The sequence below is a fragment of the Catharus ustulatus genome, chromosome 6, assembly GCF_009819885.2.
Source record: "Catharus ustulatus isolate bCatUst1 chromosome 6, bCatUst1.pri.v2, whole genome shotgun sequence".
NCBI classification, from domain to species: Eukaryota; Metazoa; Chordata; class Aves; order Passeriformes; family Turdidae; genus Catharus; species Catharus ustulatus.
The window spans coordinates 59100327-59127621 of NC_046226.1; the positions used below are offsets into that span (position 1 = coordinate 59100327).

The 27295-nt window shown below is 44.8% G+C and overlaps 1 protein-coding gene across 4 annotated transcripts in view; it reads left to right on the forward strand.

The window, feature by feature from the left end:
* The first annotated feature begins 3373 nt into the window (after positions 1-3373).
* The window catches only part of MICAL2 (microtubule associated monooxygenase, calponin and LIM domain containing 2), a 112294-nt gene continuing 88372 nt past the window's right edge, over positions 3374-27295 (forward strand). For all 4 annotated transcript variants that reach the window (XR_004418210.1, XM_033062574.1, XM_033062575.1 and 1 more), the window contains exons 1-2: positions 3374-3438; positions 23606-23965. Coding sequence is in view for 3 of the 4 variants with exons in the window: in XM_033062574.1 (XP_032918465.1) it covers positions 23702-23965 (264 nt within the window). In the remaining variant the exon portion in view is untranslated. The remainder of the gene's footprint in view (positions 3439-23605; positions 23966-27295) is intronic.

Here is a 27295-nt window from a genome sequence, read left to right on the forward strand (position 1 = left end):
CCCCAGGAAAATTACTTGCTCCCACGTAAAGAATCCAGCTTCCTTTCCTTAGATCTGTTTTCTTTTCCTCACTCTACAAAGCAAAATTCCTCTAAAAGAACCGCCCTAATGGCTTTCTACGTTGATATAAACCAAAAAGAACTGATGAAGGAAGAGAAGAGAAAAATTTGTATTTAGCTACTGATTCTCACCAGAGATAAGCATGATGAGCAACTTCAAATAAATACCCACAGTGGCCTTTCACAGGATGAAATGTCAAGGTTTCAGCCTCATACCAGGGCTTCATCCTCATAACCCCCATAAGGGGAAAAAAATCCTATTACCTGTGCCCTACAGATCACAAACTGATACATGATGAATTCTCCAAGTTATAAAGAAAAGAAGGAATTTTATTTCCTTTTGAAAAGGAAAATTTTTAAAGGAGGGAGCTCAGCATGGTCTCCTGAGAGCCAGGCCACAAGCAGGCCATCCCTCTTGTCTGAAAAACTCAGTTAACTTTGAAGACACCCACAGTTCATCGGAAAGGATCAGACAAGTTGTTTGAATACCCCAAGCAGGGCTTTCATTGTGCTGGATATGCAGATGGGAGCCCATTTACAAGAATTTGAGTAGATGGGCTTGCACAGTCAGGAAAGGGAGTGCTGCACATCACCAGAGAGGGGTCCTGCAGCAGAGTTAGCAGGCACAGCTTGAGTAGTTAGCACCAGCAGTAAGTAGTTAGTACCAGCTAGTAAGTTAATAGTCTAGTAGTTAATACCAGTTAGTAAGGCTGGATTGGTTTGTGTGAGGACCATTCTTATTCCCTTTTCCTCTCCTTTCAATGGAGAACTGAACAAAATTGAGGCTAGGGTTGAACAAATAAAAATTACAAAGCAGCCACACTGTTAAAGAAGGGTTAGGAACTTGGTCTCAGGGGAAGGGGAGGCTGTGCAGCACCCGGGGAAGTTGCTATTTCTCTTTCTGCCTGTGTGTCCCACACCTCAGAGAAGGGAAGGTGGGCTGGGATATCTGTCTTGAGTTACAATACAGAGTGTGATAAAAGGTACCTATGCTATCACCATCTGTTGAGGGTGGGGGCAGTGATCCTTATCTCCACGGGAGATATTCTGCTAATGGGCCATCCATTGAAACCAGGTAGGGCATTGTTCTTTATCTTTTCACAACCCATCCTTCCTCCAGCGAGTCATTTTCTGCTAATGGCCATTGAGTCCCACTGTGGGACTGATAAAATTACTGCATCCCATTGGAAGTTGCTCCAGCCAGGGGGAAGAGCCCAACATTTCTTACCAAGATAAAAACAGAGGTTTTGGGACACTAAGGGAGCCCCTTTCTCCACTGGACTCCAGAGGAAAACCGGATTTCTCCACATCACCACTGGACCTCCGGAGGGAAACTGCACCTTGTACAGGAGCACTGCTCCAACTGAATCACATCTGTCACTGCAGGAGGATGCAGCCACCATGGAATGGGACTGCTGCCAACACCCTGCCTGACGGGGTGTCAGGTTGTACTCTGACTTTGTCAGGGTTTGGAGTTTGTTTCTTTGTAGTACTGTATTTCTATTTTAATTTCCCTATAAAGGAACTGTTATTCCTAATTCCCATATCTTTGCCTGAAAGCCCCTTGATTTCAAAATTATAATAATTTGGAGGGAGGGGGTTTACATTCTCCATTTCAAAGAGAAGTTCCTGCCTTTCTTAGCAGACACCTGTCCTCCAAACTAGGACAATATCCCACAGAGCCCCAGGTAATGCCAGATTGGGGGTCCTGGTTAATGCCTATTCAGCTAATCTTTAATTGATGTGTGCTCATCTTAGCCCAGAGTGACTAGACTGTATCTATCTCAGCTGTGTTTTCCTTTGGACAGAGTAGGTGTGACTGCGAATAAAGAATTTCTTAATTCTGGTTAAGTAACATCTAATGAAACATAATTTTTAAAGACGGTTGTGATAACAGCTTAGTGTGAATGATACAGTCATCTTTCAGCCACTTTCAAAGATCAAACAGTTAATGAGTAAATACACTAATTATAGTTAATAAACAGCAATGTTCCTGCTGGTCTTCATTCAGCCCCTGATGATGCAGGAAAGTTTTGGCAGAACTTGGCAGGAAAGGGTTATCTTTTTAGGAACTTATTTTCTGAGAGGCACGGAGGGAAAAGGACAGTTGTGAAGGTGAACAGACATGTGGGATGCCAAGTGCTGTAAGCATCCTTCCTAACCAAAAAGGAACATCTATCCTCAAGAAAGAAGTTTTGGAGTATTTCCCAGTAGGGGCTAAATTCTTTCAGACTTTGTATTTTCTGGATCCTCTGGCTCTCGGTGGTGGACTGAAACTAGCAAGACTTTGTAAAAAATAATTTAAATATTATTTCTTTCATACACACATCCTCCTTTGCTAACTACTTAAAAAAAAAAAAATCACTTTTTTTTTCCTGGAAGTTTGCCAAGAAGATTTTCTCATTCCTTCTTCTTGCCTTCCCCAAGGCTGCTAAAGATGATAGTCTTTTAGATAACAGGGAAATGGTATGCACCATTATTTCTATATTCTTGCTTTTATCACTTTGAGGAAAAAGTACAGCTAATCTCCTGAAGTTAAATCAGCAGACAAACATACTGCAATTCAAAGTTAATCATTGAGTAAAACTTGGGTTCAGCCAAGCACGACGCAAAAAAACTAGAAGACAAATTTCAACCCAAATAAGAGGTATTCTCTACAACAAAATTCTTGCCTTTAGACCAACAAATTATTTTAGAGAGTTGGCTGAACCACTGGGGTCACTGGAGATGATGTTACATTCAGCTGTGCATGGATGAAAAGGGCCACATTCACACTTTTTCTCTCTACACGTTGTCCAAAAGCTGCTTCAGATTTGGCTAGCAGCTATGGGCTTTAGCTCATCTGCAGCACTTCAAGTGTTTCCTGATTCTTCTTCCTTTTTCATCCAACTTCTCTTCTGCCGTCAGCAGATGCCAGTGCCGATGGCAGTCGGGGTGTCATTAGTTGGCCTTGGACTTTCTCCCCAGCGCTTTTCTGCTTGCCTGCTGACCGAAACCTTGCCGAATACAGAAACGCGACAACACACGGAGCGTGACACCGCTCACAAACACAGAGCTTCGGCAGCCGGGAGGAAGCGCCCCGAGCTCCCCAAGCTGGCAGCGCTTCCCCCTCAGCGCCATCGGGCACCGAAACTGCGCGGAGCGACCGCAGGGGCCGTGGGAAACGGCGGGCAGGGGACAGCAGCGGCGGGGAGCGCACCTTGCACGGGCTGGGATGGGATAGGATGGGCCGGGATAGGATGGGCTGGGCCGGGCCGGGCCGGGCCGTGAGGGGCCGGGCGGGCCGCGGGCCCCGCCCCAAGCCCGGCCAGCCGCGCCGAGCCGCGCCGGCAGCATGAGGAGCGGCGCCGCCGCCGCAGCCGCGGGACGGGCGGAGCAGGTGCGGCGGGGCCGGGAACGGGCTGGGAGCGGGGCTGGAACGGGCTGGGAGCGGGGCTGGAACGGGATTGGGAGCGGGGCTGGGAGCGGGGGTCCCTCCGTGAGCGGGAGGGAGCGAGGGAAGGGAGCGCCCCGAGCCGGGCTCTGCTCCGCGGGCGGCGGCGCTCGGGACTGGCCGGGCAGAGCCCAGCCGGGCTGAGCTGTGCCGGGCCGTGCCGTGCCCCGTGTCGGGTCCGGTCCGGTCCGGTCCGGTCCCGGCAGTGAGGCCCCAGCCCAGCTGATCTTTCCGAGCGTGTTACAACACCGCTGTTGGTTTGGACGCGTCCTAATGAGCGTGTTAATGAGCGCAACATCCCTGTGTGCTCACCTCTCGGGCTGATCGGGGGTGGCATATGCTGGGTTTCTCTCCTGGCGCTTTGAAGTGTTTGTTAAGCTGTGATAGCGATTGTCTTGTCGTGCTCGCTCCGTTTTTCATGTGTAAATTCAGCGTGTGACTCGAGTTCAGACAGCTGCCTCGTGGACTGGTGACTGTAGGTTTGTCCCTACGCCTGTAAGGTTGAGCCAGTACAAGAAAGTTTTACGTTCTCTCTAAAGGTTATTGAAAAATATCTGGAGGTGTCTGTCGACTTTAAAAACTGTTTGTTGGTGCCTTCAGCCAGAATGGGCTCTGAGCGTGGAAATGGGATTGCCTTCTTGTATCTAAAGGTGGTCCCTTGCAGGTCAAAACTTTTCTTTTTCTTAATTTTTTTTTTCCTTTGGAGACTGCAAACCTTGCAGTGAGGTGGAGCGGCAGTCCTCTGCTGCCAGTCCCAGCCAGGGTGTAGCTGCCCCTTCTCTGGCTCTGCTTTTGGTTTTGAGGAAGTTCTTAATCTCCCTGTGACTCACTGTCCTAATCTTTGAAATGACTTAATAAGACTTGTCACGCTTGCCTCCCAGGGACATTAACATCTCATTGATGCTCACCAAGTGCCTTGATCTGGGGGAAAAGAGGGCATCTTGCTTCCTTCATTTCGCCACTTTGTTTTGGGTGCTAATTACATTACATGGGTGGAAAACAGATTATCTGAGAAGCGAGCTGGAATTCACGTCTGTTATCACTGACACAGGGAGTGTGTGCCCACTTATGCTGAGTCTGGGGTTCTCTAAAAACTCTAGGGTTTATCCTTTCTGGAGGATGCATCTGAGAAATTGCCCTGAAGCAGCACTAGACTTTTGCTCCTGACTCTAGAGGTGCCACACAGTTTTTCTCTGAGCATTATGAGGTCAGTAAAGGTTTTAAGAATTAAAACTGATCTTGAATCTTACGTCAGTCTCGGTTTTGTCATGTTTCACTTCTTTAGAAATAGAGAAAACATACAAATTCACAGTTCTCTGCTTGAAAAGTCAAGCTTTAGAATACAAAATGTATGCTTCTCAACCATTTTACGGGTGCTCCAAGGAGTAATTAACCACTTTACTGCCCTGATTTGAATGTTGCCCCCTGCTCCTTATGGCTGAAGGCTGCCCCTAGGCAGAGAGCAGAGCTGCAGGGGCTGGGACACTGGGGTCACACCAACACACACCTTTTACAACGCTGGCTGATGTTTGTTAGTGCTGTTCTCTTCACGGTGCTAGGAAAAAATACTGAGTTGCATCTTAGAGTGTGTGGTGGAGAAGTGAAGTTCTGAAGGGAAATTGAATCATGCTTCATTCCGCTTCCTACTGCTATGTGGTCTGCAGCAAGTGATGTGGCTTTTCCTGTCCTGTCTGTAAAATCAGGTGAACTCTTAACAAATTGGTATAAAGAAAAGCAAGTGAACTCTTAACAAATTGGTATAAAGAAAAGCATGAAGAAAAGGGAAGTCGTTCCACTCTGCATTTACTTTTTTTGTTTGTTTCTGTGAATTGCCTTGATGTTGCTCTGAAGTTGCACAGCGTTACCAGATCCCTGACTTCAGGGTGGTGCTGTTTGTGGGGAGAGCACATTTCCTTCAGTTTCCCCTAGAATCTAGAAGTGTGATCTGAAAAGGTTTGGTTTTTACTAAGGTATGCTGAAGCAGGGTTTTTATTTGGTATCCTGTTCCTCGTGGAGGTTGAGAGAGCCTGTGTTTTGGCAGGAGATGTTCTTGGAGTGTAAGAAACCATAAAACAGGAGAGGTGATTGCTCTCCAGTTTCTCCACGAGTATGCTCTAAGTCTTTCACCTCTTTTAGCACATATCTGCTCCAGCTGTCGCTCTGCTCTGGTATTTTATAACTGATACCTTGAAAACTCAGGGGAGGACTTTGACGTGGCACATGTTTCCATTGGGACTGTGACATTTGCTGTGAGTGCCTGGTAGCCTGTGTCTGTTCCTGCTCCTCACCCTGATGACCCTGGTGTCAGCAGAAAAGCTCTCCTTCCCTGGGGAAGAGCCCGTGCTTATCACTGGGACCACTTTTAGAGGTGTTTGTACGGCAAACTGACTCTTCCAGAAGTGATCTTAGTAGTTCAGGGTACGTTAGGCTGATTCTGGAAAATATAGGTATTCTAAATTAAGGCTGTTAAGTGTCCACTGATTCAGTGACTGTGCAGATATGCAGTTAATATTGTATTGTGACACATTCTGGAAATTGCTGTGTTTATTTTTGACCTGGAGAAGATGACTAACTCTTTCATGTATGCGTAGTTACATTTACAAGCAAGTAAAAAGTTATCCAAAATTATCTTTAGACTCCTAGTTCCATGAAAGGAAAAACATTCAGACTTGTCCCTAAATCTGAGCTGCATGTGCTATCAAACCCTCTTTCTGCTCTGGGTTGATAACCCTGTGTTCAGTGGGGGTTATGTTTGCAGGGGTTTTCTTATCTCCTCCACATTTTTGTGGGCAATTTACTGTGTGGGGAGAGGAACAAGAGCAACCCCATTCTGTGTTGGGAAAGGTAGGTGGTACCACAACACAAATTAGAATGCACTACTGCCATGGGTTATATTTAGTTAAATTCTGATTGTTCTTATTTCAATGTCCCAGTAACACTGGTGTGATGGCAAAACCTGGTGAGGTATGGTATATGGAATTGTGTGATGGAAACAGGTGGACTGGATTTAAACTTTTGTTCTTGGCTCTGGCATCTCCTCTGCTGTGCTCTGCAGAAACGAGGGCAGCAGTTTCTCCAATTGCTGCATTCAGCCAAGGGGACATTACCAATTCAGATTTTAAACTGACTGTGCCTGGCATTGTGTGTTGTGGAGTTTTGGCTTCCTCAAGAGCAGTTTCTTTGGATCTGTTAGTCCACATAAATCCTTCTCAGACCTTTTAAGCTGGCAGCTTATTGCCTGTTTAGACTGCAGTAATGCCCAAAGGGGTGCTGCAGTTCATCCTTCTCTATTGCTGCCATCGCCCAGCATCAAAACAATTCCCAAAGCCATGCAAAGTTGGGAATAAGCAGGGATGCTCTGTAATCAGCTTTAAATAGTGTTATGGTAATTCAGCAGACCTTAGACCACCCTTCCAGGACCAAAAGGAGCTACAAGAGAGCTGGAGAGGGACCTTTTACAAGGGCAGGTAGTGATAGGACAAGGGGTAATGGCTTTAAACTGAAAGAGGGCAGGATTAGATTGGCTATCAGCAAGAAATTCTTTGCTCTGGGGGTGGTGAGACACTGGAACCGTGATATTTTTTATTATATAGTGTTACTTTCAGAAGACTAAGGACATTAAATAAATACCTGATTCTGATAACATATTCTGTCATTTTCTTACTTGAATAGGTGATTCCCATAGCTAACTGGGAAGCTTTTAAATCTTCCAATACTTTTTTTTTCCTAGCCTTTGATGTACAAATCGTGTATGATGGAGTCCAGAAAAAAAAAAAAACAAACTAAATTTTTAAAAACAACAGTTTTGTGAACAGCAAAGCAGAAGGTGGAGCAGAAGACAAATTTTCCCCTCTGAGAAGCCTCGTGTTTGGCAGATAGTGGAATTCTCTTTTGAGTGTAATCGGATAAGAGTGTATTGCAAAGACCATAATTGTGTTACTGGCTGAGGTGAGCCCCATCTGTTAGTGGTGTTGCCCTCTAAACTCCTGCACGCAGGGAGCAGCACAGAAGGATTTGCAGGAACAAATGCAGGCTCTGAAGGCTGTTGCTAAAAGCAAAGGGAGGAATTCAGAACGGAATGCAGTGTTCTCTGCTGACACCCTTTCTAGCTGAGGAAAGCCTCTGGTTAAACAATGACTTTACAAGACACTGGGTCCTTTTTGGGTTCTGCTTATTCATAGTTTACCTCCTTTCAGACAGCTTCACCTGTTATATGTGCTTGCTAGCAGGCTGTTTCTCACTGATTGTCTTTATGGCCCCTTGTGCTGTTCTGGAGAATTATGTAAAATAGCAATCTGAGCTGATTAGAAGGAAAAACGGGCCCTGTGTTGGGCTTGACTCGGTGGTGGTAAGTATGCAGTCAGTGCTAATCACCCCCGTGTCACCACTCACCCCAGCTGTGGGTCGGACACAGGATCTGCTCCTGCACTTCAATTGCCACTGTCTTGCTCCTTCCAGAGGCAGCAAAGCAGTGACCACCCTGACACAAGAGCTTCCTTCTCCAGGTCTCATTTCCAGCCTTGCTGAACTCGGAGAACTCCTGATGGAATGTGATATTTGGGCTTGGATAATTTATGTGAACGGTTTCTCATTCAGATCTGATCTCCTGGCCTTCTGCTTGGTATTTGATTTTCCCCTCTCACTGAGTGCTACAAATTCCTTTGGTTGCTACCTATGCAGCCAACTGTTTCTGTCAGTTCAGAAAATTGTTTCAGTAATTATACGGCTGCGGGGACAGAAGAATATTGAAGGCTGGAGCCATTTTTAAGATTTCAGACTATGAATGTGGAGTGCAGGTTCCTCCCATTTCTATCTATGGATTTCTAAAGTAACAGCTGACATCTCTGTGTACAATATTTGTATTCAGAACGTTAATGTGGGTAAATGAATGTCAGAAACATGCACAGGGTTAAGGCTTGGACACAAGCTCCAGAAATATGAACTATTGGTGGATTCAAAAACTGAGTTTGTGGAGGTAATCAAGTACCTCTTGCTGTAGTTATTCTCTGAAACTCTGCCGTGGCACCAAGACAACATGAGGTGTCCCAAAAATGCCTCAGCCACATCTCATTTGTAGCTGGGATGCTTAGATAAGCAGGCAGGAAAATAGGTTAATGTGCACCAGGCCAGCTTTGTGCACGTGGTGGAGACAAAACTGCCTTTAGTATCCCCTGTGGAATAATTCTGGTGACTACTGCACCTATCAGTGCTCATGTTAAAGACAGAACAGAGCAGAGGGGCACAGCAGAAGGGTTTCTGTCTGGGGTTCATTCCCACTGAGAATGAACAATCACAGTGGAGTTCACCTCTGTGCATTTATGTGGGAAAGGAGAGCCAAGAGGTTTTCATCCCACACTTACCTATGCAAAGGTGCAAAGGGAAGTGTTATTTTCTGTCTGTTTTGGTTTTGTCTGAGCAAAGGGTTGTGATTGCTGAATACATTCACACAGAGGGCCTCCAGCATTGTTGAGTGCATGTTCTGAGAGGCTCCAACTGAGTTTCTGATGCTATTTCATAACAACTGCAGGAACTTGACATCTTAAGGCCCTATTTGTGCATTTAGATATAGACCACTACATCTGTCTACAGCTACTACCTGATTTAATGATTGATGGTATTAGTAACTTGTGTGTAGAGGCATCTTCAAACTCAGTTATGGAATCAAAGCATGTCTCCCAATTATTTGGTTTATCAGGCATTAATAGAGACCAGAAAGAGCTATATGGCTGTTTCAGAGCAAGGTGAGGTATTTTTGCATGTTGTTCACAACACTCTTCCCTTACAGAGGTTAGTCTAAGGTTCTCCCTGACACTCAGTAAAATACATGAATAGCTTTCTTGGCTCAGTTTTTTCTAAGGCAGCACCTGCATGCATCCTTCAGGATGGTCAGGAGGGCTCTGCAAAGTCAGTGTCCATATGAAACTTCTGCCTTTTATCATAAAGTATTGTGAATTCTGACCCACAATTTGTTTGTGAGGCAATTTGGCTTGTTTGAAATCACAAGCCAATAGAACTACAAACACTGGCTTCTGAAAAACAGCAGTGTGATTACCTGAGTGTCTCTTAGTTCATAAATTTCCAAGGTAAATCCAGGAATGACACACATAGTATAGCACACGAGATTTAATTTAGAGGTACATATTATTGCAGATATAGCACAGTTTTTTTTTTTTTTTACTTTAGTAGTTCTAGTGGAAAAAAATGTGAACCTCTAATTTTCAATTTTGTTTGCTCTACTCAGTTACCCAAGGATGGCAAGGTTTTCATTGCCACTCTGCCTTATCACTTGTTATCCAGCCAGTAGGCCGACCCATATACAACATTTATTGAAAGTGTGGGCAAGAGAGAGTAACTGGGACTTCTATAAGTCAGTTTAATTCATGACTTTGCTCAGCTTTCCTGCCAGGACTCAAGAGGCATTGTAAGGTTGTGAGCAGTGCTTCTGATGAGTTCATGGAAGCCATCAGTACATTCAGTTTTAATGACTGTTTCTCTAAGGAAAAAAAAAATACACCTTTGTCATACTAGAGAAGCACCGTGTGTTTTGAATCCAAAATTTCTACTTTTCTTTTGGGTTTTGTCTGTTGTATAATATTTAGCTGGGATATTTTGCCAGTCACAGGGCTGAAATAGGCATTTCTTTTAATTTTGGAGGAGGAGGTGAAATCAAACAATGTTTTCTTCCTTTTGGCCAGTGATTCTATTATGATTATAATTATGATTCTGATTTCTTTGGGAAGAATATCCAGAGGAATGAGAACTTTTCTCTATTCTATGTTTTCTCTATTTTCTCTATTCAGTGAGAGGTCTGGGGAATTTAACATGAAAACCAATAGATTATTTTGGACCTCATCACTAGAAACTAGTGTTGGCAACATAAATATTACCTCTCACAATTAGAATGAAGCAAAAAAAGGGTAACATTTACATCAGTTATTTACTCATTTAATTGCAAAACAGATCTGTATTCACATGGAGAGTCTCCGTGAAGTGTACCTGCATTCTCTTTCTTTCTTTGGCAATGGGATCCATGTTTCTGATACTTCTTGATATCTTGATTAAACTTGATAAAGTTTAATCTCGAAAGGAGTATTTGTAGTGACAGTCCTGTGTGAAGAGTTACTTTGCATCTTGTGACCCACTGGCCTTTTTTCATTCGTAAGGCTTCTCAAAGTCCATTTGCAGTGCTGTGCCTTTCCCGTGTTCCCCATGGGTGGGAGGGGGAGGCCAGGAGAAGTTTTCTCCATCCGTGCTGGGTGCTGGCACAGCAGTGGGTGCTGAGTCATGTGCTGTGCTGCTGCAGTTTCGCCTGGCACACCCCGGCAGGTGCATTCGCAGAGCCATCCTGTCCCTGCTGCAATGCTGGATGACTGGGTTTGTTTTACAGCACTGACACGCTAATGATAACCTTGCTCAGGAGGGGTGGAGACAGCTGAGCTTTCTGCTTGTGTAGCATGTTTTAAAATTTCACTCCAGATATGTGACTTGAAGGTTTGGGTCAGTGTCGCTTACAGGGCTGTTTTGAACTTCTGTCACAAAGTGTCAGACAGACTTGGGCCAAAGGTTCCTTTTCCCACCAAAATTGTACTTTATTGCTCACTCTCTTTACCTTTTTATTTTCTCTTCTAACCCTGTATTCTAGATCATGTTCTTATCACTTTTGATTAAACTTCCAGCAATAAAATTGTCGGCTTTGAGATGTTAGTTGTGTGTGCAGCCTCGCAGGGATCAGAAAAATAGGGTGTAGGCAAGAAAGGGGAGAAAGCCATGTGGTAATTTTGTAGGTAGCTGTTGCTGAAATCTGGTTTCTGTCTGGGAGTGCAAGGACGTTGTATTTACTGCACTTAACCCCAGAAGTGTCTGTGCCTGTGCAGTCACACGGTGTGTCAGAGCTGGGTGCTCTCTCCCCTCTGTGCCCAGGCTGTTCCCTCTCCCCTCCAGCACTTTGCACACCCGGGCTGGTGAAGCCCCATGAGCAGTGGCTGTGCTGGATGCCCTTGTTGTGATCCTTGCCCCTGCCTGCTGGGCTCTGCCCTAAGCAGATTTGCCCAGCTGACCTTTTAACCCGCTGGAGATGATGAGAGCCCTGCCCAAGAGCTGCCAGACCGGGTGACTCCGAGTGGCTCTGCCAGGAAAGGTAAGAGGAGCCAGCACCTCAGTGCATCACCCAGCAGCAAGAGGGTGGGCTGGAAGGGGCTGTGCAAAGCTGCCAACTTCTGTTTTTGGAAGGCAAGGGTGCTCTCAGCCTGGTGCTGTGCTGACCTGAAAACACTGAGGTGAACTGTTCTTGTGCTGCCATACGCTGCCCGCCAGGACTCCTTGGGGAAATGGGCTCTGCAAAACTTGATACATAATCAGTGGATATGCTGGGTGTTAGGTACCAGTGAAGTGCTGCCTTCTGCACTTTTCTCATAGCAGTCTCCCTTAGGCTGTGTTTATATATTCATGGGAACGTAAGGAGGGTTGTAGCAGCCAGCTCGACATCTGTAACTTGTACATCTTGACTAATTTTTAGTCTTCTTTTGTGCAAACCTATGGCATCTTTCGTCCAGTGAGGAAACCAGGCTTCTAGCACTATTAACTTGTCCTGTCAATCACACAAAACCAAGAATAAACTATTCTGGATGTCATTGACTTGTGCTCTAGGGCATCTGGTAAGGAAACCCTTCGTTTGCAAGGCTTTTGAGGTTTTTCTTGGTGTTACCTTGTGTTGCTGGTGGTGTTCTCTGGCAGGACTGGTGGTCAACCAGGGGCAGGGGTGGAAGAGCCCCTGCTGTGTGTGGTGGAGGGAGGCAGAATTCTCATCAGGAGGACACAAAAACCATCAAATGAGATACAGCAAGAACTTCTCCTGGGAGCTCCACATCACAGCAGCAGCAGCAGCGCTGCAGTATGTGCTCACAAGCCAAATCCACACCTGTGATATTCCCTGGATGTGTGTATGTGGTTTTGAACACAGCAGTCAGAGGTAGCAGGTTCATCTGCCTAGAGAGGAGCCCTTTTCCCCAGTCACAGAAGGAAAGTTAGCCTAGGGTTAGTTGGTAGCATCAGTGAAGAAGTCGTGCTCAGCCTGGCTGTGGCAGGGACAGGAGAACTGAGAGCCCTGCCCAGCCCCAGGAGCAGCACTGAGTGCACAGGAATGTTCCCTTGGGATGTTCCCAACCTGTGCTGGGATAGTCTGTGCTGCAACACAGCAGGATTTGAACTTCATGTGCTTCACAGTGCTGTGTGCTGGCAGGAATGAGGGCAGGGGTAAAGCCTCTCATGTTGTACCTTAAGGAAATGAGGAAATGGACTGACTCAGTGACTGCTGCAGTCACTTCCAGACTTTCTTTCATAAGGTTTTCTGATTTAGAAATGCATTATGGAAATGCCTGGCCTTGCCTGGCATATAAGCTATTTTAATGTTGCTGTGTCTTTTTCCTTTTATCCTATTTTTTTTTTTTATTTTTTTTTTTTCACTCTGGCTACTGGTGTGAGAGTTTTCTTTTAAGTAGTGTCTGGCTGTAGTATGACTTGCACACAAAAGAAAGCACTGTTTCTTGAAATTTTTGCTTCCAGAGCTGATATAAATACCCTTTAATCTTCACCTGAGATTTAGTTTTTATGTTGACTCAATATTTTTTCCTCCCCTTTGATGGGGGTGAGCTCATAACGTGCAAATTGTATCTTTTTGGACCTGGTGTGCCAACTGGCCCAAACCCTTTTATGCAGTGTATAAAAACCATATTATCACTGGCTTGTTCTCTTTGGTAATCCAAGTAGCAGTTCCAAGCAGTTGTTGCAGGGGGATAAAATCTATTTTAAAAATCCCTGTCTGGGTAGAAGAGCTGAGTTTCTGTGCTGTTTTTGTGTGTTTATGACCTCCCAGAGCCTGTGTAGTGAGCTCCAAGGATGAAAGATGCTGCAACAAAGCCTGTTCTGTGCATATGGCTTCTGGGGCACTGGTTGTGTTGGTATTTAATCACACTGGTAATGCAGTATTAGGGCATTAGCCAACTCCTCATTCCTTGTTAACTAAACCTTGATAACTAGAGCATAGATGAAGATCTGGTTACACATTTCAGTGAAATAAAAGCAGTCCTGTTTACCTGTATGCAAAAGAGAGGGAGAAATCTGTGCTAATATGGAAGCAGAATGAAGTCCAAGCCAGCATAAGGTCTTGACAAAATTTTTTTTTTTTAAATCATATTTGTAAAGCGGAGAACTAAACAGCATTTCTTTTGTGAATAGTTTAGATTCACATTTTTCTCTGTCCATTTTTTGAAGGTCAGTTCTCTGTTTTCCTTCTTGGTTTCTATAATTGGGGAGTACTAAAGCTGTTTGAACTATGTATTAAGGAACTGTAATGATGGAACACGTCCTCAGTGTTTTCAGTTGGTTTGCTTTGTGTAGGCACGTTGGCTGAACGGGTTCTGGGTTCCCTGGTCAGCAGTTGGATAAAAACTTCCAAAGTTCTGGCAGTTCCCATTCCCCAGTCCCTGCTCTTGGCAGAGCAGCACAGTGAGGAGGAATGTGGTGCCCAGGGGATCAGTGGTGAGGGCTCAGCTAAAGCAAAACCGACTTGACCCAGGATGTTTTCTGCAAACCACTTGCCTTCCTAAATGGTTGTTTTCCCTCCCAAAGCCAGTTCTAATCAGCACCTTGGGCACTCTGGGAGCTCAGAACCAGTTAATCCTTTCCCTTTCTGAAAATTGCAGGCTGTTTGAGAGTTGGGGCACTGAAGCAGCTTTAGTTCTGCCTTGCTGCAGCTGCAGGAAGAAATGTGATGCCTCTTATCTCCTGTGCCCTGAGCACAGCAAGCTGAAGCGAGTACCGTGCAGTCACACGTGGCAGCGTTCCAGGGTCCCCAAACAGCTGTGGCTGCTCCACATAACTCATGTCAATATATGGGGATGAAGCAGCAGCACTGCCCTGAAGGTCCTTGGGTCTGTGTACCATACCTGTGATGTTTGTGCACTTACACAGGCCCGGCTCTCTAAATGCACTGCTCACGTTGCCCCTCAGGTATGTGTGCTGGTGCTGGCCAGAGATGAATGCTTGCACTGAGAGATTTTGACTCTTCTGTGCAGTGAAGTCCATGTTAGGACTGGATGACAGTGAGAAAAACAACCTGTTAGAAAAAATCATCGTCCTATGCCTTGGCACTTTGAAAGTGCTTGCATTCCTACAGTGTCTGCCCACTTAGATGCAGTGAAATACAGGTACATGATAAAAAAAGCTTTTCAAATGGATGGATGACTAATGAGGAGCATGATGATAACATCTATATATTACAGCACAGGTCATTCAGTTTGGGAGATGACTGGAAGCAAATGGCCATTGTTGCATAAAAACTTCAACAGAGAAGGTGCAACCACCTCTGACCTTCATTGCTGTTGACAGGACTTACACAGAGAATTTAAACCTCAGGCTTGTGGAGCCAGGCTGTGTGATGAACCATTACTGTTAAAAAGTGGTTTTTTTTGGTGTTTTACAGTTTCTGGTAAACTTTGCTGTGCTGGAGAAGATGAATCATTATTTAATCCTGACTATATCTCAGCTTGCCTTGTGAAAACAGTGATGCATTTGTCATCCCTCCTGTTCTTGGTTAATGTTGTTCTTCCCTCAGAACATTTGATTTCTTGATGGGACTGCTTCCTAGCATATTACTCCCATGGGTCTTGTTTTTTTTTTTCCCCTTTCTCTAGTGGATGTCCCAAAACGAGTATTTCAGGATGTATTCTATAGCTTGACTGTGAGGATTTGTCTGCAGCAGAAATAGATCATGTTTTTGTAACTCCCTTGGCATCTTTATTTGATTTTTTTATACTTTGTTTTTCTTCGTTTTTTGGGAAGTCTGGGCAGAGGGAGGGTAGAAATTGTCCTGCACATTTTCTTCCAAAAATACTGTTTCTACTTTCAGAAACTATGTCTTTTCCAATCTCTTCTGGTAACTGTGGGTGCAGTTTACAAGGACAAAAAACATAAAACAGATACAAAGCTAACACAGTAGCTTTCTTTCTGTTTTTGTCTTTTTATGTAAACGCTCCTTGGAGCAGAGTTTGGTGTTTAACCTAATCTTCTGGTTTCCCATCACCCTCTGGCTGACTTGCCTGGGTGTGGCTTCTCAGTTCTGCCCTGCCATTCAATGGCTGTTTATTGGCGGTGAATTGGCACTGCTGCACCCAAGGAACCTATCATTTACAGCTCAGAACTGCTTTGGGGTTTCTTTAATTCCTGAACTTTGTGGTTCCCGTGGATTTCAGTGTGACTGATAGTAATTAATGCCCCAGTAAAGCACAGGAAGAACTGTGTGCTACCTTGAGTTAAAAAAAAAAAAATTACAGCGATGGAATGTGTTGATTCCTAAAAATGTGTGTGTATGCATATGAAATACTGCCCAGAATGTTTCATTTCTTTGATCATTGGCAAAGCAATCCTGTCTGTGTTTTCAATGGATTAATCCTCGCTACTGATCTGGAAGTCTGATGTCTACAGATGAGGGCAGCTCTGCCAAGTGAATTATTGTGGACTGGAGCCCTCAGGGTCTTGCAGCCCCAGTGCCAGCTGTTTATTCCTCTTGGGTAATTGCCACAGCCCCAGCAACCAGAGGGACACGAACTGGAGAGAAGAGATCTACAGATCCATGCTTGGAAAGATGATCTGAAACACATCCTGAGAGCTTTTGGCACACACCTATGAAAACCAACACTGGTGCTGTTCTTTTTCTCCCCAAAGACATAACCTGGAGCGTTTGCTTCAGCACAGCCATCGTTTCATATTTTTGCTTCAAAGAATCCTGAACAAATATTAATTTCCTTTCTGACAGAAGTCCTGGGGAGAAACAAAAGACGGCCTTACTTTGGCATCCAGTGCTCTCTGAGGGCACTTTCTGGTGTCTCCAGCTGATGTCTTTGGGCAACTCTCAGAGAAGCAGCATTGCTGCTGACCTTTTTTGCTTTCTGGACTGGAGGGTATCACAGTGAGTGGACAGGCTGTACCTGGGCATCGGGTGGCTTCAAGGATTCCAGACTGGTGACACTCTGTGTGCCTTGCTGCCTGCTGGGCTGCCCCAGAAATCCCACATGGCTGTGCCAGTTCATGCCTATCTTGCTGCCCTATCCTTCTCCATTCTTCTTGTTCTCCAAGTGCCATGAACCAGCATCATGTCTGTGACTGCTGACTAGGAGAATCTGCTTTTTACTGCTGCATGTGTTTGTTTTCTTTGATGGTGTATTTACTCTGTAATTACGTCCCTGTGCACACAAAGGGAAAGCGGCGCTAGAGGAGCCACAGCCGAATGTGGCTCACTTTTGTTGGTATAGCTTTGTGTGTGCCAGGGGTTTTGCTGACAGGGCTCTGTCAGCTGCAGGGTATGCTTTTATTTGTCTTCCTCACAGTCACAGTTGTGCCATCTGAGTTCTGCCTGTGACCTGAGGGTGAGGAGCAGAGAGGAGAGCACAGGACTGTGAGAGAAGTGGGATGTTGAAGTTCCCACTGGCAGCTGGGCAGGAGTGGTGCCAGAGTTCCCTCTCCATCATCCTCTTGTGTCATCCGTCCCTGCTCAGTGTGTCCTGCCCTGCCATCTCCCTGCTGCTGTGATTTTGGGAATGGAAAAATAGAGTATTACTTGCCTTCCAAGTTAGTCTGGCTCCGTGCTCCAAACATCCTATTGAAAGCAGAAAATCTTGTGCTGATCAAAAGACAACCAGCCCTGCCTATTCTGTGATTAATATCTACACTGTTCCAGCTTGTGAGCTTGAAATTAGAAGTGTCACTGTAGGGAAAGAAAGGCAGGAGTTTCAAAGAGCTTGAAGATTGTCCTTTAAATTGTTTTCACTAAGACTACGTCCATAAATCATCTTTCTAGCTTAAATAACAGGTGCTTTTTCTAAAGAGGTATGTCTTGTAGGCTGATGTTGCCCTTCTGTCTTCCTTTGTTCTTGTGATCCTAACTTAGGAAAACATCAGCATAAACTTTCTACTGTTGTTTATATTGTGTTTCTGATCTACTACAACAGAGCTGAAAAATGTTCTTCGTTACCAGTCTAAACAAGAGTCAGGTTTTAATATCTTGTTTATGCATAGCATTAACCCCAAATGACTGTGGTATAATCATCTACAGTTACCTTTGAAGATGCAGACTACATGGAAACTTAGCAACAGAGCTTTCAGCAGCCCTGTAAAAAATATTTAAGTACTTACTGTAACCTGCACAGATTAAGAACTGAGCTAGAGACATTTCTCCTTAAAACCACTGGACTTGAAGGTTTAGAGTTATAATTTCCACTGGTGTAGCTACAACAACATTGCTTTAAAATAAAAAGAAAATTTCTTTATTTTAGAACTCATTCTTCAGAAATGATGGTGTTTCTGTTGAGTAGATTAGTAGTTTGGTTATAAGCTGTGCTTCCTGTGAATATATCTGTAATATTCCATGCCAGGCCTTAGTGTGCACGTGTTTCCAGCTGTGTTTTATTGTGGATACTTCCAGCTGCAGCAGGTTAAACGGGCACAGCAGCACTTGTTGGCCTGTGCTTGAAATGTCTCATATAACTTGAAATGTCTCATGTAACTTGAAATGCCTTATATAACCACTGCAAAACAAGCTGATAGCGTGCACGGTAACCTTGTGAGTTCACAGGCACACAGTGCCTCAGTGGGAGCTGTTTTGAATTCCATACTTGGCCCCAAAAGTTATTTTGCAGGAGTTCTGTGGAAGTCGGCTTTTCATAAAAATACAGAAGAGTAATCTGGCTATTTGCAGAGACAGTTTGTGAGGCTTTGTTTAGAGGCAGCTTCTCTTCATTGATGTTTCTGGTAGGACTGTGCATCTTAAGGAATGGGTTGTCTGTTTGTGACCAGCACAAAACTAGTATTTCAGACCAACCGTGCTTTTAACTAGTTTTATAAGCAAAGCAAATGAGAGCTTCCCTTGTTACCAGAATCACATATAATTCTCTTTTCCTTTTATGTCATTTTCAGGACAACATGCAAAGACACCAAACCACCAAAAAGCTGTGTTTCTTCCAGATAGAAATGTTTACATTTGAAACGGCCTCCACAAAAACAAAGTGCATCACAGTAGAAAGTAAGCTGAAAAACTCAGGAGGACATGTAACGCGGCCAGTTTCACTTGCAAGCTTCACTTTTTGTGATGGCATTGATGTGTTTGACAGTTCAGTCAGGGAAAGAGGCAGCAGAAATGCTGGAGTTTTAACTGATGATGAGGAAGGGCTGGAGTACAGGACTGCTATGATTACCAGGCATTGCAGAACGCAGTCCTTTGTTTCTGTTGTTGTTTCTAACCTCAAGCCAACAATAAATGTATTGTATCCTGCATGCCAAACTGGAGCCTTAATAAAGGAATTTAGTCTTGGTAAACATGGCAGAATTAGGGCTGTATTGAAAATGGAATCAGGATTAGTGGTATTGAAATGCTAGGAATTTAATCCTTTTCTGATCTCCCCGAGGAACATGTTCTCAAGTATTAGAAGCAGTGCATTAAGGGACTAAGGAAGAACTTAAGTGCTTCAAGTTTGAATTAAATTAGGGTTGTTCTCGTTCCAGTGGGACAAACAAAGAGGTTTTTAACTTTTGTGGGTAGTACCTTGAGACCTTGCTGACAAGTAATTTGTATGGGGCTGCTGTCAAAAGTTGTGTTATTTTCCTGCAATGACTCATATGTCAGCTTTACTGCTTGCTGAGAAACTCCATGTGCAGATGTGAACGTACATCCTGTGACTAGAGATACTTGCTGGAATTGCCCTGACAGTGGAGCTGCTTTTTTCAGTGTTCTCAGGATTGTCTGCAGTAGCAGAGCTTGTTTTTCTGGCAGGAAATACCAGCCAAGACTGGAGACATCAGCTTTCCTTTGGATACATCTGTGCGCGTGTCACTGCTTTACCTTCTGCTTTCTCTCTGCCCCTTCTGCACTCCCTTCCTTTCAGCGTAACAAGATCTTCACTTTCTTCTTGGGCAGCCGGCAGGCATGAGCAGCACTTCTCAGCTTTCCTTATCTGACATTCCTGTTACCCTGGCTGGAGGCAGAAAGGGGGGCAGGGATAACTTCATTTTCCCAGTGTACTCCGTGCCCTCCAGAGACTCCTGCAGTGCCAGGGCAAGGCCAAGTTCTTCTGACTGCTTCATACATCATGCGTGGGACCTAAAATGGCAATTCTTGTGTCTTAACCCACGAATGCTTCAGTTCTGACTTAAAAGAACTATTTGTCCAGCCTATTTACTGCTCTCTCCTTCTTTTCCTTTCACTGACCCAAATTCTGAAGTTTCAAATAAAATGCATTTTATTGTTTCAAATCTACTCTAGTAGCATGATCCAAAGTCACTTTAAAAAGCATAGTTTGCAGTTTCAGCATCAATACTCACCTTGATGACATTTTTGGCTCTGTATTTCATCTCTAGAGTGATCTATTATGGTGAAGGAAGTAAAAGGATAAATGATAATACTCTAAGAACTCAAGTACTTTGCCAAGCACTGTTAATTTTTCTACTACAGGTAAGCAGTTAATGCATCACCTCTTAAGTCTTTGAGATGGTTACAGAACAGGAAACTTTAATTACAGGCAAGAATGACCCTGTTGAACTTCTCATCCTTATTGTGTTTCTTCTGAGTTATATGCAACATTGCAGTGAAATATCAGTGACTCTCCTCAGAAAGAAATGCATACTTCCCCATCAGCTGCATATACTTAGAGCACCATCTTCAGCTCTGTCATCTGTCAACACAGTGTTCATGCCAAAAAAAAAAAAAAAAAAAAAAGAAAATAAGTGGTATTCCCAGCAATCCAGAAACCTTAGTAACCAGTCTCCTGTCTCATCTTGCTCTTTTGACCACAAAATGTTACTTTTTTGGAGAGTATGACCTCTGACGCAGCAAGGAGAAATGCTTCACTAGTGAGCAAATGTCTCTTCTGAGATGCCACTCCTCAGTTTTTCAGTATGGGCGAGATCGGAGTGTGTTGGAAGTTCCTGAGGAGAAGGTTTTGTGCCCAGAAAAACCAGTCAGGGTCTCTGCTGTGTGCTGTTGGAGAAGGGAGGCTTTAGGGCTGGAGGAAGGCCAGACCTGTGTGAGTGCAACCCTTGCAGTCCACGCTAAAAATGTTTTTGTCCTTTGCCTGCAGTGGGTGCTGCCTTGTCCTCGCTGTCAGCACTGCCACATGCTGCTTTTCTCCTTTGCTTGGTTCAGATTCTGCTCTGCTCTTCCCTGCTGAGGGCAGCAGCTGAGGCCGTGAGCTCTGGTGTCTGTGGGCACAAAAAGGCAGCGAGTTAAACGCTTGCGATCGCACTCAGATCAGAGTTAACTTCTGAGGAAACTCGTGTTTGTGAGCACCCCGGGCTGGGGCTGAGCTAACAGCAGTGCAGTGTTCTGTAGCTCTGGGTGAGGCAGCAGGATTTGGGGTTATGGTAACAGGAGAGCGTGTCCGGCTGCCGCCGCCTCCCTCAGCGCTGGCACGCGGCACCGGTGCTGCCCCGCTCCCCCGTTTCGCTCAAATGTCTCTCAAATCATTTTGAGAGAAAAGGAAAAGAAATACTTCCACTTCTCTGTTATAGAAATATCTCAGGCAAGTTTAAAGGTCGGGTCAAGGAAGTGTTTAGCCTTGATTTTAAGGGGTTTTTTTTTGTTTTTAAAATAGGCCTCAAATGCTGAGGCGCGCGCCTGTCGAGCTGTTCCAACCCCATGGTTATTCGTGTTTATCTTCACTAAGGGTTCATTCCAACACATGCTAGCCTCTTGCTCTGTGTCACATGGCTGTTCCCTGCCTTTGCCATGGAGCTGTTGGGTCCCTTTAGGCCTGGCCTAAACCTGGGCTGTAGCTCTGCCTACCCAGAGCCAGGCTTGTTCCTGCTGGGGCTGTGCTCACCCATCATCCTGGGCTCCAGCCTGCTATGGTGTCCTGAGCTCCTCCTAAGTCTGTGCAAATTCATGACACTCCTCTGCTTGGAAAATCACATCTTCTGAAAGGTGTCCTGAGCTCTCCTGAGTCTGTGCAAATCCATGGCACTCCTCTGCTTGGAAAATCACATCTTCTGAAAGGTGTCCTGAGCTCCTCCTAAGTCTATGCAAATTCATGGCACTGCACTATTTGGAAAATCACATCTTCTTTAATGTGTCCTGAGCTCGTGCAACTTTTATCTTTTATCTGAGCTGGATATTTGAAAGCTTTGCACAAGCATCAATGTGCAAAGGCACCATGCAGACCTTCAATATTCTCACTTGTAACTTGAATTGGATGCTTTGGACAATAGAAACTTTTTCACCAAACTGAAATTGAGAGTGACCACATGGAAAGCCAAAGCTTTGTGGAACAAGCTTGATAAAAGAGCCACTCTGCTGCTTGGAAAATTACATATTCTGAAAGGTCTCCTGAGCTCTCCTGAGTCAGGGCAACTTCATGGTGCTCAGCTGCTTGGAAAGTCACATCTTCTGAAAGGCAGGGCATGTAAAATGTTCGTGCTTGTACCTTGCAAAACCCTGCAGAAGAGGGCATGAAACATGCTATAAATGAAGTACTCAGAGGGGAAAAGAAAAATTTCCTGACTTATGCTTGGCACCAAATATTTAATCATGACATTTGGTCTAAGAGAATGTACAAACTCTCAACATTGCCAATTTATTTTACCCGCAAACCCACAACAGACTGATGATGTGCATACAAAGGTTATTTATTTTGAGCACAGACAGGGAATGTGAGTGTTCCAAATGCTTCTTTATATCTCCCTGTGGGATCTCTTTAATAAGTTGCATAATATTTTTCTGTATTAGAGGATGGTAAGATAGACATGGTGGGTCTCTTCTTTACTTAAATACACTGGTTATGTTTTCTTTCTTCTTTGAAGGAAATGCAAGCAGAGAATGAATAGTTTGTGAACAGTGTTAAACTGAGAAGCATGACTTCAAAGACCTTTCTAACAATTTATTCTGAAACTATCAGCCAACAGATGACGTTCCAAGTAAAATAACTAATTATGTGAGAAGTTAGGCAAGCATTGATTTAGTTTTTGGTTTCTTGGACTGGCAGATAATTCTTTAATAGCAAGAAAAAGAATACATGACTTAAATTTCTGAACTTGAGTTTAGGTAAACCTCCTTCTGAGGACAAGTTTATACATAACCTGTAACAATTTTCTTGGAAAACGTGAAAGCCCCTTGGATACTTTCTGTGGACCTTGGCTGACTCTAAGATGCTCCCCATTAGAGTTGGAGAACAAGGTTAAAGAAGGATAAGGGAGTGCTGCAATGAAAGTATTTTAGTTCTTTGAAACTCGTGTTAATTTAGAATAGCATTGCTCTTGCAGGATATCAGGGTATTTATCTGGAATATCAGGCACAGTTTGACAGTGATCATGTTACTAGGAAAAGCCAGTGGGGCTTAGCAGGCCAAACATCATTACTTTATATCATCAGCACATGACAAGGTAAGGCTCCAAAGGCATAACTTCAGCATTGAACATGTGGAGACGTGGAGATAAAATTCCTTTCTATGTGCTAGAGCACCAAACCCTTTCTCATTTTGGCAAGACTGTTAGGAAAAGGGGGGCTCTCTGTGATTACTTGTTCTCTGGTTTCTTCAGTTCTGGTGTAACTTGTGATGGTGTTTCTGTGTTGCCTGTTTTGTGCATTTGCTTGTGGCAAGCAATTGTTCCAATTCTAAATTGCTCTGGGTAAGCTGCACCCTTGGCCCTAACTTGTGCAACAGCGTAAAAAAAATCCATCAAACCATCTTGACTTCTGGCTGCAGGTTTCCTTGAATTCTTAAGACCAAAATGTCTCATAAATTCTGCTTGGGGAAAGAATCTGGACACTGAGGGTTTGTTCATCAGCTATCTAGGACTGAAAAAAATACAAAAATTAGAGAAATCTTCAAGCTCTCAGTGAAGCTGGTTTTGTTGTAGCAGTAGGCTTGAGTTAGCAGGGATTTTGTAGCAGGTTTTGTGAGTACAAGTCATGGCAGCACAAGTGTGTTATGTTTGTTTGTAAGAGCACTGCTAACTTTTTGTGCCTTCTTGTCTAGTCTGCTGGGGTTTTGTGTTCACACTGTGTGTGCAGTTTGTGGGTTTAATTTTATCATGCAGAACCTGCTTTAATATGACCTGTGTTTGTCTTTTCTAGGAATAACATGTGTGGAAGTACTTGCTGTTGTTGATCACCTGCACCCAGCACAAGAGCTCCAGCTTAATCATTCTCCTCAAGCTCTGCTCTCAGAACATGGGGGAAAACGATGATGAAAAATACAATCAAGCTGGCCAGATTTTTGAAAATTTTGTACAAGCATCAACATGCAAAGGCACCATTCAGGCCTTCAATATTCTCACTCGCCAACTTGAATTGGATCCTTTGGACAATAGAAACTTTTACACCAAACTGAAATCGAGAGTGACCACATGGAAGGCCAAAGCTTTGTGGAACAAGCTTGATAAAAGAGCAAGTCACAAAGAGTATAAACGTGGGAAGTCTTGTATGAACACTAAGGTAAGTGGAGTTCAGTTTTGGACTTCATAGCTTGGGAATTTTTAAACTTGTTTTTCTGCAGAAGCAAGGTTTCTACCATCACATCCAGTGTGTCTGTTCAGTACCCTTCCTTTAATGTGCTGGAACTGGTTATCCACTGATTAGGACAAATTTTAAGGTATTTTTCTTCTGAAAGTTCTGTGGAAACCCACAATATAGAGGAAGGAGCCTTAAAACATGCTGTTTTCCAGTCTGTCTCAGACTTTCTGTCCTCTTTACACCTCATCACCAAACAGGTGTAAGATGCAAACCTCTGAAGAAGCAGGCTGCATTCATCCCAGGCTCTCAAGAACTACTTGCTGTATTAACCAGGGGGTTGCAGGGTACAGCCTGTGACAGATGCAGCAGGCTGCTCAGCTTTGTGTGTGCTCTAAGACACCAGGGCTGGCCAAATGTGTTTCAGCAGCACTTCCTCAGCTGCTCTCTGAAGGTGCTGCTCAGAGCTCTGAGGATGTGTCTCTGTCACCTGGCACTGGCCCCAGTTGCTGAACAACAGCAGAAGACAATCCTGCCCTATTTATGGATTGAAGTCCTTTCCTGGCTGTGCTTTTTCACAGGCAGAGTGTGGATAATTGCTCTGTGGTAGTTACTGAGGGAGAAGGTCTGCTGGGTTGTGTTTGCACAGTACTTACTTCCGTAGAGTTCACCACTGAGCACTGGTGTAAATCCTGCTGACAAAACTATGCACAATGCTCTAGTTCCTGCCAGTTGTTTCATCTGGCTATATCAGAATATTTCTCTAACTTTGTCCAAGGGCAGTTTATTCATTTACTGCCAAGTGAAGGCTAAATGTTACCCCAAGAAGGGTAACTTTTAAGAAACTACTTAACTGTGTAGAGGTAGAGCAGAGGGGAGGGGCATACTGGGGGATAACTAGACACCAAAATGTGGTGGGCTTTTTAATTAAAGCTATCACTGGAGTGTTCTTTCAGGGACTTAGTAGATAGGCAGTGTTGAAAGTCTCTTTCTTCTGGTTTGCATCATTGACTGGGACTTCTCAAAAGCATGAGGGAGAAGGACACCAAGTTACCTTCAGTACAGAGTCCTCTGGGTTTATTCATTTTTCACAAGCTCCCAATGATGATTAATGTTTTTTAAGGTCATAAGGGTCCTTAATATAGTTTTATTTAGTAAAGGAGTGTCATTGCAGCTATTTGCACTGTGTTCCTGGCAGGCTCTGTTTTTCTCCTCTCCTTTTTCCCTTCATTTCCCTTTTTGACCTGTGCTTCCTTCCTCCCTTTTTGTTCTTTGCAAAAGTCATTGAACATATGTCATGGAGCATCTTTGTGATGAAAACAGACAGGAAAATGAAGGAATGAGAAAGTGTCTGATGATTAACAAATTATGGGAAATATTCCACATGTACCTCACCATACACAGAGCCCCAGGTCCAAATTTCCATGGTGGTGAGTTTGAGGAAGTATTTGCAGCACAAAAAAAGCAGTTTTAAGAGCCATGTGAAATGTAAAAACTAACTCTTCTCTCAAATGGTGGCATTTCAAAGCCAAGACTTTGTTCTGTCAACTTCCTAAGCCAAGTGATTAATTTTTATTTTGTGAGAAGACTCTTGGAAATGGGCTGGTACATAAAATATATAGGCTGTGTAATGGTTTACAAGGCTGCCAAGGAGGAGGCTAATCAACACCTTCCACAGTGTTGGAAGAATGGTATTGCTGCCCCTTGAGATTAATGGTTTATTTTTAGTGGCATGGTGTAAGTATCTGCAGCAATTCATGGGCATTTCTATGATGCACTAATGACCAACTTGCAGATGGCCATAGAATGTCTGTATGAGAGGAGTGTGGGGATAGATATTCCGTGAAATACTTGGGGATGTTCATCACGAGCCTGGCCCGTGCCCAGACCTGCACCTGAGTGTGTCATCGGCGATTTAACTGGAGAAACATCAGCCTCCAGATGGCTGGGGATGAGAGCAGGGCAGCAGTCTGGGCTCCATGGGGATATCTTCCAGGAATTGCTGGGCTGTGAGTCACAGGCTGCTGCAGAGCCTGTGTGAGCCTGTCCTTGGGGAGGGAGGCTGCTGTGCTGGACAGGAGTGTCCCTGGGCAGGGAGGATGCTGGGCAGGGCAGGAGTGTCCCTGGGGAGGGAGGATGGAGGGCTGGGCAGGGCAGGAGTGTCCCTGGGGAGGGAGGATGCTGGGCTGGGCAGGGCAGGAGTGTCCCTGGGGAGGGAGGATGCTGGGCTGGGCAGGGCAGGAGTGTCCCTGGGGAGGCAGGATGCTGGGCTGGGCAGGAGTGTCCCTGGGGAGGGAGGATGGAGGGCTGGGCAGGGCGGGAGTGTCCCTGGGGAGGGAGGATGCTGTGCTGGGCAGGAGTGTCCCTGGGCAGGAGTGTCCCTGGGGAGGGAGGAGGAGGGCTGGGCAGGGCAGGAGTGTCCCTGGGGAGGGAGGATGCTGGGCTGGGCAGGGCAGGAGTGTCCCTGGGGAGGGAGGAAGCTGGGCAGGGCAGGAGTGTCCCTGGGGAGGGAGGATGCTGTGCTGGGCAGGGCAGGAGTGTCCCTGGGGAGGCAGGATGCTGGGCTAGGCAGGAGTGTCCCTGGGCAGGGAGGATGCTGTGCTGGGTACTCAGGAGTTTTCACCCCTGTGTGCATGTGGTGCTGGGCTCTGCTCACAGATAAGGGATCTCAGCTCAGAAGGGCTGTGCCCAGCAGTGCAGGGATGAGGCTGCAGGATGCACAGCACCCTTCCCTGCAGTGCAGCTACTGATTTTAGCTTGCTGTCTGACTATGTGCTTGGCAGTGAAACAGGAGTTCACAGCTGCATCCTGGCAGCCGTGCCCAGCCTTGCCCAGCAATGCCCATCTCTCACCCCCATGGGTGCTGCCCAAAGCAGATCAGCCCTGGAGTACAAACCCTACTTGTTAAAGCAGGATCACATCTCCAGCAGTGAGTTAGAAGTGGGTTTTTGCAGTTGCAGCTCTGTAAACAGAGCCAAGGTTGCTCGTAGGCATCATTTGAAAGAAAAAAAACAGAACATCTGTGACTTCAAGGCTTTAAGTGAGGTTGTGACCTTGAATGCTGCAGCTGAGCCTGCAGCTCATGGTTCTTAGATAGGGCTTTGCAATCTTCCCAATCTTTGGAGGAGATAAAGAAGATGCAGTTGGGTTCTAAATGGCTCATTGACTCATAGGAGGTTTTTGGTGTTTATTTGTTTGTGCTTTTGTTTGGTTTTTTGTTTTGTTGTTTTTAAATGAAAATCTGCTGCCTCATCCCAAAACTACTCGGGGTGGGTTTTTTTTGCATGGTATTTAGGAGCTGAATGCAGTACTTGA